The following is a 14,202-nucleotide window of genomic DNA, read 5'->3' on the forward strand; positions in this document are numbered from 1 at the left end:
ACCCATTTTTCTGCATCAGCTCCCAGCTGTTCCCTTCATTCCCCATAATGTTTCCCAAATCCCTTCTCAAGGAATATTCAAAGCTGGAATCCCTCCCTCACCCTGCAGGGACTGGGGGCTGTGAGGAGCCCCCTAAATCCCTGATTTATCCACCCCAGCATTCCCATCCCCTCCAGCCAGGGAAGAGAGGGGTGAGGCAGCAGCACCTTTGGTTCATTGGTTTATTGGAAGCAAATACAAAAATACAGAGGCACATAAATCCTTTCTGCTCTCATTCCTCACATCCACAGCCTGCCATACATTCAGGTTTTCATCACTAAAATGCTCATTTTGTAAATAGATTCTCTATAGAAAACATTTGTTTTTTAGTCAATTAATAGCATAGAAAATACTGTTAGAGGAATTCTTGGCTTTCCCAGTGTTCAGGATCCAGCAGGATCCCAGCATGGACAAAAAAAGCTTTAAAAACCCTTCTCTGTTAGGACTGCAAATCTAGCCAGTAGATTCAAAAACAAACAGAAAATCATAAAAACCCCTCTGGCAGAATCACCCTGCTGGCTGTGAGCTCAGCACGGCGCAGTCGGAGCACGCGGGGGAGAAAAAAGGGATTTGGGAATTGGGGTTTGGGAATTGGGAATGCTGCAGCAAGGGACAGGAGCTGGGGGCAGGAGCCCCAGCAGCACTTGGGCACTGGGAACCAGGACAGGACCAGTACAGAACCAGTACAGAACCAGTACAGAACCAGAACAACCAGTACAGAACCAGTACTGGGACCAGCAACCCCATCTGGGCTGGGACTGAGGGGTTTGTGCACACCAGGAAGGGTTTGTGACCCTCTCTCCCCCTGACAAAGCCAAGGTTTAATGGAATTTTGGGAGACAAAATAATCAGGGATTTGTTTTTTGCTGTGCTCAGAGGGGGAATGTGCTGAGGGGCTGCTCCAGGACATCCCAACTGCCCTGCAGTGACCACAAAATCCCACAAAAAAGGGGAATTGTGGCTCTGGAATTGCTCCAGGAGCGGGATGTTGGAGCAGGCAGCAGCTGACTCGCTCCACACCTTCCCCAGCACACCAGGCTGGAGCTGCACCCTCACAGAAAATCTCCTTCCCATCCAAAACCTTCCAGTAAACTCCAACAAATGCAGCTTTGCCCAACAGCAGTTCCAGTTTAGACAAATAGCTCCTAAAAACCCCCACTGTCAGTGTCTAGAGAAGCTGTTAGGGTACAAAAATCTCTCAATACATTATTTTACTAAAAGCTTTTTAACCAAGCTTAAAAACAATTCTTTTAAAACCAAAAGACAATCCAAGGAGACCTGGAAAGAAGTGCTGGGTAAGACAACCTTTAAAAATCACTGAACACTGCCCAGTGTTCTACAATTCCCATTCTTCTAGTGGGTCACAAACCCAGGGTGATTCATTCCATGGAAACAAGAATTACGGGGCCCCCTGTACTTGCCAAAAAAAGAAGATTTAAGTCCTTGTGCCTCTTCCAGGGGTGGGAGCTGCAGATTCCCTGATGTGCTGTGCCAGGTGGGACGACCTTGGCTCTCCCGTGCTCCCAGCAGCTCCTCCCTGGCACCTTCCCAGTAAGGCAGCAGCTTTCCCAACCCCAGGCTGCTCCAAGGGAGGCTGCAGAGCTCAGCAGGGCAGGAAAGCCCTTCCTGCTGGGAATGTCACCCAGCCTCCGAAAGACTGAGGTGGATGCAGGGCTCTGAGAGAGCCAGGAGGGCAAACCCAGCTTGGAAAGTGGGTTAATGGACCAAACCAACAGGAAATCAACAGAAAACAGCTTAAAACTTCAGTCCAGAGAGCAGTGAACTTCATCCAGGAGGTCTTGGCCCAGCCCAGGAGCAGCTCCCAGGGCATTGCCGTGTTCCAGAGGGAACAGGCTGGGCCCAGAGCCAGCCCCAGCCTCCCACCCCCTGGGATCAGCAGATCCAGCCAGGAACACCCTGGCACACCCCGGGGCAGAGCTGCCAGCCCTGCCCTGCCCGTGCCCATCTCCACTGCCAGCCCTGCCTTGATTAGAAACCCGTTAATTCCTCCCGTTAATTCCTCCCGTTAATCAGGCTTAATTAGGCTCCTCCTTCCCCGCGCAGGCTGGGTGGGTGTTCCCGAGGGTTTGTGAAGGAAGGCAGCAATCTCAGCCGTGCTAATCAAGAGCACCCCCGGGCTCGCTGCCCGCATCGGGCGGGCAGGAGCGCTGAGCTCGGCTCCCGTGCAGCCCCGCCCCGCTCACACCGAGCTCTTGCCCCGCAGGTCCAGCTTGCTGCCAGCATCCGGCTCCTTGCTCAGCTGCTCCTCCGTGAAGGTGATGTAGGAGTACACCAGGCTCCCAGCAATACTGCAAGAGATTCGGGCAGCGCGTGGGGAGCAGCTCCAGGAAACTCCCAGCTCCTGGAAACTCCCAACTCTCAAACACCCCCCCAGGGAAAGGCAGAGCCGCGGCACCAGGATCTGCTCCAGCAGAATTCCCAGCTCTCCTCCCAAACCCAGCGGCTTTGCTTCATTCCAGAGCTGTTCCGCCCCCAAAGGACAGGAGAGACTCCCACAACACAGCCCAGAAAGGAGACTTTTCCAATGATAAGAATAAATAAGATGAATCCCCAAATAATAGTAAGAAGAATAAGAAATAATAAGAAATAATCCCCAAATTCTTGAAATTGAAATAATCCCCCCAAAATAATAATGAAAACGAAATAATCCCCAAAATTCTTCTTTTGCTGCCTTAATTCCATGACTCTGCTTGGTAACTCAGGGAATGCTTCATTTTCCTGCTAAAATAGCCCTGTGGGTTCTCCTGGCTTTAAAACAAACCAAGTTTGGGAACATCCCACAAAACCTAAGCACAAGGCACAAAACCCAAGCACAAGCACAAGAAGGCCAAGTACAAAAACCCAAATCCATGGGGTTTTTTTTGGGGGGGGAAATCCATTAAATCTGTCAAATCGTTTCAGTTTCACCCCAGTTTTCAGTTACAAGTCATAAATGAACCTCTGCTCTTACCTGATATTTAGACCAATGAAGTTCATCCATGTAAAAATATAATCTCCTCCAAAAAACATCCCAATATAGGTTATTAAAATATTCTGCAAAGGAACAAGATGGGAGGAACAAACAGCCTGAGACACGGGAATTGTATGGAAAAGGGAATTTATGGAAAAGGGAATGCGGGGGGGGAACATGAGGAGTTAATGCAATTCCCAAGGGATAAGTGAGGGGCTTTTTGGGGAGCAGGGAATGCCACTCACCTTGATGCAGCCAACTATTGTAGTTGTAAGAGCAGAGTTGTACTGAGTGCAAAGAACTGTGGAATACATCAAAATAAACCTGTGGAAAAGAGCCACCATCAGGGACAGCCCCTTGGGAACCACCTCATCCCCCCACCCTGGCCTGGGAAGGGGTCCCTGCCCTTCAGGGAATGAGGGGAGCCTAAGGTGGCTCCCAACCCAAAGCATTCCAGGATTCCAGGGCCCATTCCCATCCTTTTTTCCCCCCTTTTTCAGCTAAACCTGCACTGGAGGAGGGTGGGAGATAATCCCCACCCACCAGAGCTCTCAGGCATGGTCTCCCTAGCAGGACCGAGGATTTGTGATGGTTTTTAACAACACCAGGGCACCAGAATCCCCCTTTTCTGGGATGGAGGTGCCTTCCCTGCTCCCAGCCCAGTGCTTACCCCATGACACAGGACAGCGTGAACTGCACGAGGAAGAAGGTGTCTGCCCAGCCCTGGTACTCCACTGCCTGCAGGAACAGCACCTTCAGAGCCCTGGCAATCACACCATTCCCAGCAGGACAAGGAACAACCCCCCAGCATCAGCTGGCACCTCACAGCAGGAAAAACCAACCCCACCCCAAGCCTGGAATGACATCCCAAAGCTGGGGATCCCCCCCGGCAGCACCTCCAGCCTCAGCACCCAGCTCATTCCTCCTGGAAAAGGCAGGGGATGAGTGTGACAAGCCAGAGGGCTCAGGAGAGGCATCTCCCAGCTGGCTGCTCTCCAGAATTGGATCATTTTGGCTTTCACTCCCTGCAAACCACAACTCTCATCCCAAGGGAGCTGTGACCTGGAGATGCTGCTGAGGGTGGCTCGAGGCAGCCTGGATTTCAGGGAAGGGCTTTTCCCTGGGCTCCTGGGGTTTGGAGAGCACCTGGAGGGCTGGGTCCAGTGCCACAGAGAGTCCAGAGGGGCCAGCAAGGTCCTGCAGGGACTGGAGCATCCCTGAGGACACTCAGGGCTCTCACCCAGGGGCCAGGCTCTGCCCAAGGTGCCCAGGGACAGCACCCCAGGCACACAGGGACACACAGGGGGGTCCCTCTGGATGTCTGCAGCACTGGGAGAGGGGCAAAGCTTGCCCAGGGAAGTGGGGGAGCCTCCACCCTTGGAAAGAGCCAAAATCCAGGTGGAATCGCACCTGCCCCAGAGGGACCAGGCAGCCTCAGCCACAGGGCAAGAGCTGCTCCCTCATCCCCCCAAGCTGGGCAGGGAATGCCAGAGCAGCCAGGGCTCCTGCCAGGCACCTGGGAATGCCCTTCCCCAGGGACACCCAATTCCAGCCCTGGGGGCCCCTCCTGCAGCTCCTGCATCCCCTTTTCCCAGGAATCCTGCACAGAGCAGGATGTGTTACCTGGGCTGCCTCCAGAGCAACCACAGGAATTCCCAGAGCCAGAGGCACAGGAGAGGCCCCCAGCCCCCCTCCCAGCCCTTCCCAGGGGGTTCCTGGAGCTGGAGTTTCCTGGCAGCAGCCCCGGCACAGAGCACATCTTTGTGCAGCCCAGAAAGGAGTTCATTCAGGGGAAAAGCAAATTTAAAAAAAGCCATTTCTCTCTCTGGGCTGAACAGAGGCTGCTCACAGCCACGTTTTCCTGCCCAGGCCCAGCTCCTGCTCCTAAATGAGCACTTTTATCCCAAATCCAGCCCTGGGAGCTGCTCTGGAGGGCGGGGCTGAGCCACCTTCACCCCTCCTGCCACCCCTGCTAAGCCCAGCTCATTATCCCTGGGCTTTAAGCTCCTAACGAGGACAAAGCCACCAGGCTGGGGGACAGAGGGGGTGGCAGGGCCACCCCCAGGGTGGGCAACACCCCCAGCCTTTGGGGGAGAGAATTTATCTGAATTCCCTGCACATGGAGGAGATCTCCAAAAAAACAGGCAGGAAAAAGGAATTTGTTGCTCAGGAGAGCCAGCTGCACATCAATGAGTACAACAACACAAGCTAATAATAATAATAATAATAATAATAATAATAATAATGTAATATTAGTAATAATTAATAATAATGTAATATTAGTAATAATTAATAATTTAATGTATACAGGACCACAGGTAAATAATTATAATCATAGTAATAATAAATAATAATTTCATGTATATAGAACCATAGGTAAATTATTATTACTATCATTATTATTATTGCTATCATTATTGCTATTGTTATTACTATTATTGTTTTATTTATTAGTATTATTAATATTATTATCATCTCCAGGCACCACAAGCAAAGCAAACCCACACAGTGACTCCACAAAACTGCCCCAGTGAGAGGAGAAGGACAGGAAAAAAAAAGTTTGAAGAAACTCATTGATTCTAAAATTACTCAGCTTCTTTAAATAATATTTGTGTCTTCTCCTTGCTCTCCACTTCCCCATTCCTCAGGCATTACAAAAATGCCTGAATGGAGCAACTCTGTGGGTTCAAGTCCAACGTAGAAGTTGTGGCTCCCTTCTGCTGGGGTGGTTTTGGGGCACCCCCTTCCCCAGCTCCCCCATGTGACAGTGTGCCAGAGCCCAAGGACTTTGGGGTGGATTTTGGGGTGGATTTTGGGGTGGCTGTCCTACCTTCTGTGCATCTCCAGTGATGTAGGCAATGGCCAGGGTGGGCAGGATCATGAACAGTGCATTGTAGTAGAGCAGACCATACTTCCCCAGCTCCTGGAAATGGGAAACACCCAGGGGCTGGAGTGGGAACAGAAACTCCTGCTCACACTGCCACTGGGCCTGGAGCTGAATCCCGGTGGGATTCCTCCAGACAGAGGAGCTGGAGGGTGGGAATTCTCGTATCTCATGGAATTCCAGGCTGGTTTGGGTTGGGAGGGAGCTTAAAGCTCATCCAGTCCCATGGGCAGGGACCTTCCACCATCCCAGGCTGCTCCAGCCTGGCCTTGGGCACTGCCAGGGATGCAGGGGCAGCCACAGCTGCTCTGGGAATTCCAGCCCAGCCAGGAATTCCTTCCCAATATCCCAATATCTCAATCTACCTTCTTTCAGCTGCCAGCCACTCCCTGTGTCCTGTCCCTCGTCCCCAGCCCCTCTCCAGCTCTGGACGGATTTTGGGAATGGGATGGCTGTGCCTCCCCCTCTGCCCTCACAGAAACCAAAATCCCAACATCCCAGAGGAAGCCAGAGCTCATCCCACCTTGGAATCCAGCTTCTGTTTCACGTAGGCACCGTTTGCAGCTGTTAAGGCGTCGTTGATGAGGATAAAAATGTATCCCTCCATGTCGAATGCCAAGTCAGCACTGGGAGGAGGAAAATCAGGAATTAAAGCTCTGGCTGTGCAGGGACAGCGCCTGGAAGGTCCCTTCCACCTTCTGTGGAGCCAGCAAGTTGGCAGGAAAAGCTCATCATGGGAGGAGGGGGTGGGATTTGGGTCAGGAAAACATTCCTTCCTACTGGAGAGCACGTCTGGCAGGGGGAAAGTCAGTGTGGAATCCCTCTGTTCTTGGGACACTCCAGGGAACTCCACTGCCAATGGATATGGGAATGGGGACAGCTCACCTGGCAGCCACAAATGCACCAAAGATCATGGCAAATACTGTCATCTGAATGCTCCAGGAAAACTTCTTCCTGGAAAACAGAGGCAGCAGGACACGGCATCAGCCGCTGCTCAGTCCTTGGCAGCACCCGGAGCAGGGAGCAGCTTTTCTTCCTGAGGAAAGGGGGAAAACCCCAAACCAAGCCCAACCCAAGCCCAACCCAACCAACCCCTGCAGGAGCAAAGACACTTTAGACAATTATCTCTGTGATTGTTTTAGAAGATAAAGAACTGAGCCTGGAGGAGCTGCAGCTCTGCCTGGGGCAGGGCAGGAGGGGCTCAGCCGGGCACGGAGCAGCTCCAGCCAGAGCTTTGGGATCCAGAGGGCTTTGGGATCCCTGCAGGAGCTGGGGCTGGCACAGCACCCCGCACCTCCCAAAGGGGAGCAGCACATCCCTCTCTGCCAGCTCCCCCGGGATGGGATGGGATGGGATGGGATGGGATGGGATGGGATGGGATGGGATGGGATGGGATGGGATGGGATGGGATGGATCCGGCAGCTCCAAACCCGCCCCCTCCTCCCGTCCCCTCCCGGCCCCAAACCCGGCCCGGCAGCCCCGAACCTCCCGAGCCTGGCCCCAAACCCAGCCCCGGGGCTGGCAGCACTCACTTGAGCAGGAATCCCTCGGCAAACATCGTGAACAGGATGGAAAACCTCCGCAGCACCGTGAACATGGGCAGGCTGCGGGGAAGGGCAGCACTGAGAGGCTGTGACCCCTTCCCCGAGCCCCAAATGGAGCAGGGATATGGGATTGGAGAAAGGATATGGGATCAGAATAGGGGTATGGGATCAGAGCAGGGATATGGGACCAGAGCAGGGGTATGGAATTGGAGAAAGGATATGGGATGGGAGCAGGGATATGGGATGGGAGCAGGGATATGGGATCAGAATAGGGGTATGGGATCAGAGCAGGGGTATGGGATTGGAGAAAGGATATGGGATCAGAGCAGGGGTATGGGATCAGAGCAGGGATATGGGATCAGAATAGGGGTATGGGATCAGAATAGGGGTATGGGATTGGAGAAAGGATATGGGATTGGAGAAAGGATATGGGATCGGAGCAGGGATACGGGATGGGAGCAGGGATATGGGATTGGAGCAGGGATATGGGATGGGAGCAGGGCCATGGGATCGGAGCAGGGCCATGGGATCAGAATAGGGACAGGGATGGGACCAGGGATATGGGAGCAGAATAGGGATATGGGATGGGAGCAGGGAAATGGGAGCAGAATAGGGATATGGGATGGGAGCAGGGATATAGGATTGGCCTGCCCCTGCCCTTAGGAGGGAATTCCCTTATGGGAATGGCACTGCTCCCACACCCCCTAGAACGGAGCCTGCGGGGATGGGGGACCCCAGGGACACCCCCAGACCTCACCCCGTGGTTAAGGGCCAGCCCCGTGTCCCTCCCTGCCCGCGGGGAGCATTTGGGAACACGCACGTGGCACATCCCGGCGTGGGCAGGGAAGGAAGGGAGGAAGGGAAGAGCAGGGCCCCGAGCGGCTCCTCCTGCCCCATCGCCCACAGCCCCGGGGCCCGCAGGGCTCCCTGGCAACCCCGGAAAGCCCCGAGGAACGGCCAAACCCTCCCCGGGCAGGAAACCCATCCCTACTTCAGTTTCTTTGTGCTGAACAGTCCTGTGATCTGGTTCCCGAAGTACAGGAGAGGTAGAGGAAATGTCTGGAAAGGAGAGGGGAAAAAGGCTGTGGGAGCGAGCCGGGAGCTCCCCGAGCAGCCTCGGGAGATAAAAATAGAATGGAATTATTCCCACCCGCCATGGAAACCTTCACACTCACACTCACACTAACACACACTCACACTACCACACTCACAAACACTCACACACACACTCACACAAACACACACTCACACACACAAACACACTCACACACACACTCACACACAAACACATACAAACACACACACACACTAACACACACACACACAAACACACTCACACACACACTCACACACAAACACATACAAACACACACTCACACAAACACACACTCACACACACAAACACACTCACACACACACTCACACACAAACACACACAAACACACACTCACACTCACACAAACACACACTCACACACACAAACACACTCACACACACACTCACACACAAACACACACTCACACAAACACACACTCACACTCACACAAACACACACTCACACACACAAACACACACTCACACTCACACACAAACTCACACTCACACACACAAACACACACTCACACTCACACAAACACACACTCACACACTCTCACACTCACACACACAAACACTCACACACACACACACACAAACTCACACTCACACAAACACACACTCACACACTCACACTCACACTCACACACGTGTCCCGGAGCTCCAGGATCCCCGGAACGGGCACGGGCATCCCAAAGAGCCCCTGGTGGGACAGGGACCCTGGGGCTGGGGAAAGGAGCCCGGGGAGGGGATTTGGGTGTTTGGGAAGGGGATTGGGGTGCTGGGGAGGGGTCTCACCCGCCGGGGGATGTGTCTGTCCAGGTCAGGGAACTTGACCACCCGCAGCGCCTTCCCCGCCCAGAGCACGGCCACCGTGGCCACCATCTGCAAGAGAGCAGGGGTCACCCACGGCCCCCAAAGCCCCAGCACGGCGTGCGGGGACACCGCGGGGTCCCACTCACCTGGCCCAGCCCCACGCACAGCGAGGACGGGAACCTGCGGGAGGAGAGCACGGATCAGGGGGGTCCCGCACATGGCCCCACGGCCATGGGGACACCGCATGGGGACAGCCGGGGTCGGGGAGAGGACAGGACGGGGTGGGGGGCGGCAGCCCCAAAGCGGGGAAAGGGGGTAAGGGCTGGGAAAGACCCGGGGCAGGGGGGGGTGACACAGGGGGGGACCCGAGCGCAGGGACCGGAGTGAATGGCGGGGTCCCGGTCCCCATCCCACGGGGGGTGCCCACGCCGATCCCGGGGGGGTTATTCCGATCCCAGGGAGGTACCTCAATCCCAGGGTGGGGGGGTCCCGATCCCGGGGCGCTATCCCGATCCCAGGGTGGGTGGTCCCGATCGGGGAGGGAATTCCCGATCCCGGGGAGGGGGGTGGGGGGGGGTCCCGGCGGCTCGGCCGTACCCGTAGGAGGTGAGGACGCTCTTGTTGACGACGACGATGAGGAAGGAGCTGAGGCCGTAGAAGGCGGCGGCCAGCAGGCGCAGGCAGAGCGGCGGGGCCGCCATGCCCCGCTCCGCATCGCCGGGCGCGGGGGCTCCGGCGGGGGCTCCCCCCTGGGCCGCCCCCTCGGGCCCCCCCCCGGCCGCGGCCCCGGGGCGTCTGCGCGGCACCGACATGGCTGGGGCGGGGCGGGAGCGGCGGGAGCGCGCAGCCGCGGGGAGGGACCGGGACAGAGCGGGGAGGGAGCGGGGAGGGGCCTGGGACACGGGGACGGGGAGGGGGAGATGGGACAGGGGGGACAGGGACGGGGACAGGGATGGGGAGATAGGGATGGGGAGATAGGGATGGGGAGATAGGGATGGGGAGATAGGGATGGGGACATGGCACAGGGATGGGGACAGGGATGGGGAGATGGGGATAGGGACAGGGATGGGGATAGGAATGAGGACATGGCATAGGGATGGGGAGATAGGGATGGGAGATAGGGACAGGGATGGGGACAGGGATGGCGACGGGGATGGGGATGGGGAGATAGGAATGGGGAGATAGGGATGAGGACATGGCACAGGGATGGGGACAGGGATGGGGAGATAGGGATAGGGATAAGGATGGGGATAGGGATGGGGAGGTGGGGACAGGGATAGGGATGGGGACATGGCACAAGGATGGGGATAGGGATAGGGACAGGGATGGGGACATGGCACAGGGATGGGGACATGGCACGAGGGGGGACAGGGATGAGGACAGCACACGGGGGGGGACAGGGATGGGGGACATGGCATAGGGGACAGGGGTGCGGATAGGGATGGAGACACGGTATAGGGAATGGGACAGGGATGGGGACACGGCCTGGTGGGAAGACAGGGATGGGGACAGGGATGGGGACATGGCACGGGCGACAGGGACAGGGACGTGGTACAGGGGGGGCACAGCGATGGGGACATTGCACAGGGATTAGGGGACAGGGGTGGGGAACATCACACAGGGGGATGGGGGACATCGCACAGGGGGCTGGGATGGGGAACAGCGATGGGGTGGGATGGTGGCACAGGGGCAGGGATGGGGGCATCGATGGGGGGGGATGTGATGGGGGCTGGGATAGAACGGAGGGGTTGGGGCAGGGGGATTCTGCCAGGGGAAGGCATGGCACGGGAAATGCCTGGGGACACTGCGGGGAGGGGTGGGCAGGGCTCGGGGGCTGGTGCGGGGGCATTGATGGGGTGGGACGGGGCTGGTGCAGGGGCATTGATGGGGTGGCACGGGGCTGGTTTGGGGGGCATTGATGGGGTGGCACAGGGCTGGTTTGGGGGGCATTGATGGGGTGGGACGGGGCTGGTGCAGGGGCATTGATGGGGTGGGACGGGGCTGGTTTGGGGGGCATTGATGGGGTGGCACGGGGCTGGTGCAGGGGCATTGATGGGGTGGCACGGGGCTGGTTTGGGGGCATTGATGGGGTGGGACTGGGCTGATTTGGGGGCATTGATGGAGTGGGACGGGGCTGGTGCAGGGGCATTGATGGGGTGGGACGGGGCTGGTGCAGGGGCATTGATAGGGTGGCACGGGGCTGGTTTGGGGGCATTGATGGGGTGGGATGGGGCTGGTTTGGGGGGCATTGATGGGGTGGGACGGGGCTGGTTTGGGGGGCATTGATGGGGTGGCACGGGGCTGGTGCGGGGGCGCAGCAAGGGGGGCATCGCCCGGGGGTTTGGGGCGGGCAGCATCGGTGAGGGGAACCCCCCGGGCCTGGCGTGGGGGCCATGAGCAGGAGGAGGGGGGGCGGGTGAGGTCACACACGGGGTGGCACTGCCGGGGACTCTGCAGGGACAAGGGGACACCAAACGCGGGCAGGGGACAGGGCAGAGCCGCGGGTCAGAGCTGGGCTGGCAGCGCTGTCCCTGGCACGGCGGCCCCGGGGCCCTGCTCCCTGCCGGCTGCTGCCCTCGGCTGACCCCGCACGCAGGATTTTGGCAGCGGCCCTTCCCTTTCAGAGATTAAATCTTCCCCTCCGGGCTATGCTCTGCCAAGTGGAAAAATCCCAAAACAAGGCGGCTTGGAGCGCGAAAACGCCCCCGCCCTGCGGGGCGCAGTGAGCAGACTGAGGGCTGGGGGACAGGGGTGACACGCACGCCTCGGTGACACCGCGGGAACCCCAGCCCGATCCCTCCTGGGCACAGCTCCGTCCCCACAGCGTCCCGGAGCCCCCGGGGGGACAGGACACGGGTGGAGGGACAAAGCTGCAGCCTCGGGAGAGCTGCTCCGGTGGCGTGGGGGGAATGGGGCGGGCACGGGGATGAGGGATCAGCTCAGCCTGGAAATGGCAGCAATTCCATCAATCCTCGGATCGTTCAGGTTGGAAAAGCCCTCAAAGCCCATCCAGCCCAACCGTTCCAGCACTGCTAAGGCCGCCCCTATCCCATGTGGCTTTTAAACCCCTCCAGGGCTGGTTTGGGATGAGGAGGGAAGGCAGCAGCGGGACATTCACTGCCCGTGGCCAGGGCGGTGTTTACAGCCCCTTTTGGGAAGGGTTATTCCCCATTTTCCCGCTGCCAGGACCTGCCTGGGCACAGCCAGGGCCTGCAGGCTCGGCAGGGAAGCGGGGCACGGTGGCCCCGGGGCACAGCTCTGCTCGCCCCGGCACGCTGGGCTGGCCTGGCGCTCTCCCCCGGCGGGGAAAAGCCAACCCTGCCCCAGCTTTGCTTTTCCCGGCAAGGAGCAGGGGCTGTTCCCTGGCACGGCTCACAGGAAGGACAAACGGACTTTAAAGTCCGGGAGCAACCTCCTCATATCTCGGGTGCCCTTTTACCCCAGCCAAAAATCACAGCTTTGACATTGGCATCACCTTCCTTGTTCCTGCAGCGAGCCCGGGGCTTGGACCTGGGAAGGGAACAGCGACTGCTCCAGCACGGAGAGGAACCCGATCCTGCCCGGAGCGCCGTGCCAGCAGCGCCCATTCCTGTCCCTCTGGCGTGTCCCTGTCCCCGGAACCCCCACCGGAGGGACAGGGGAGCCCCCGGGGGGACAGGGGAGCCCCCGGGGGGACAGTGTCCTCAGCCCCGGCTCAGCTGCCACCGCGGCAGCTTTAAGATCAAATATCCGAGTGTCCCCTCTCAGCTGCCAGCAGGGCGAGAAGGGTCCGAGCCTGTGCCCCACCTGTGTCCCCCGGCCCGGGGGTGACACAAGGGCTCCGCTCTGGGCAGCAGAGCCGCGTCCGTCCCGACCTTTCCTTGCTCTGCCCGAGCGCACCAAGGATGACAAACGTTCCATCGATCCATTAATGATATTTGCATCTCCCTGCCGACCCCGCGGGGGCTGCAGGCCAGGGCAGGGGGTGGTGGCAGCAGCGATGACAGTGACAGTGACAGGGGCTGTGCCGGGCTGATGCCATCGGCGGCGCGGGGAAAGCCCAGCACAGCCCCGGGGAGCGGGGCCGGGGCTCCGGGAGCGGCGCCCCCAAAACCTGGGGGCTGCTGGGGGGGCTGAGCCCGGCCCCGGGCCAGGCTGGGATCCCAAAGCACCGTCCCAAAGCACCAAAGCACCGTCCCAAAGCACCGTCCCAAGGCACCAAAGCACCGTCCTAAGGCACCAAAGCACCAAAGCACCAAAGCACCGTCCCAAAGCACCAAAGCACCGTCCCAAAGCACCGTCCCGGCTGTGCTGGAGGGGCTGTGGGGCCGTGCCAGCCTCGGGAGGGACCCTCTGCAGGGCACCTGAATGCAGAAAGGTGCATTTCATTTCCACCTCTGGACAGAGGATCACACTCCTGGAATGGTTTGAGGAGCACAAACCTCACCTTGTTCCCCTTTGTCCCAGGTTGCTCCAGCCCTGTCCAGCCTGGCCCTGGACCCTGCAGGATCCAGGGGCAGCCACAGCTGCTCTGGGCCTCCCCAGCCTCACAGGGAGGAGTTTCTCCCTAAACCCAGCCTGACCCTGCCTCAGTTTCCATCAGGCCCTGAGGAACACCCGAGCAAAGCACAGAGAGCTCCCGACACGAGGGGGTTGGAAAGTCGGGGCGGTGGAGCTGCCTCAGGGGAAGGCGGCAGCAGCTGAGATTCCTGAGCAGGGGAAGGAGGAATCTGCGGGAAGAGCCGGGTGTGAGCCCGGCCCCGCTGCCCGGGGAGCTCTGAGCTGCAGCCCCGGTGCTCAGGAGGAGATGAGGACGCAGTCGGTCCGAGGGCAGCGGGAGATGGGGCTGGGAATGCAGGAACCCGCAGCTCTCA

The 14,202-nt window shown here is 58.3% G+C and overlaps 1 protein-coding gene across 1 annotated transcript; it reads right to left on the bottom strand.

Moving 5' to 3' along the window:
* Positions 1-207: 207 nt before the first annotated feature.
* Positions 208-11,207, bottom strand: SLC35D1 (solute carrier family 35 member D1). Its single transcript, XM_036388157.2, has 12 exons — positions 9,947-11,207; positions 9,496-9,529; positions 9,332-9,418; positions 8,430-8,497; positions 7,427-7,498; positions 6,780-6,848; positions 6,418-6,520; positions 5,841-5,933; positions 3,681-3,748; positions 3,256-3,334; positions 3,011-3,093; positions 208-2,348 (listed from the first exon to the last, which is right to left on the bottom strand). Exons 1-12 carry the CDS (start codon positions 10,927-10,929, stop codon positions 2,240-2,242), a joined length of 1,848 nt encoding a protein of 615 aa, XP_036244050.2. The 5' UTR covers positions 10,930-11,207; the 3' UTR covers positions 208-2,239.
* Positions 11,208-14,202: the final 2,995 nt, after the last annotated feature.

The sequence above is a fragment of the Molothrus ater genome, chromosome 9, assembly GCF_012460135.2.
Source record: "Molothrus ater isolate BHLD 08-10-18 breed brown headed cowbird chromosome 9, BPBGC_Mater_1.1, whole genome shotgun sequence".
Lineage (NCBI taxonomy): Eukaryota > Metazoa > Chordata > Aves > Passeriformes > Icteridae > Molothrus > Molothrus ater.

Bases quoted from the DNA above. Each gene is read 5' to 3' on its own strand.
- SLC35D1 (XM_036388157.2), bottom strand. From the start codon at position 10,929: ATGTCCCCATCGCTGTGCCCCCCCTGTACCACGTCCCTGTCCCTGTCG. The intron at 9,419-9,495 runs GTGAGTGGGACC...GCTCTCTTGCAG, and splicing joins TGTGCGTGGGGCTGGGCCAG to ATGGTGGCCACGGTGGCCGT. The intron at 3,094-3,255 runs GTGAGTGGCATT...GTTCCTTTGCAG, and splicing joins CAATAGTTGGCTGCATCAAG to AATATTTTAATAACCTATAT.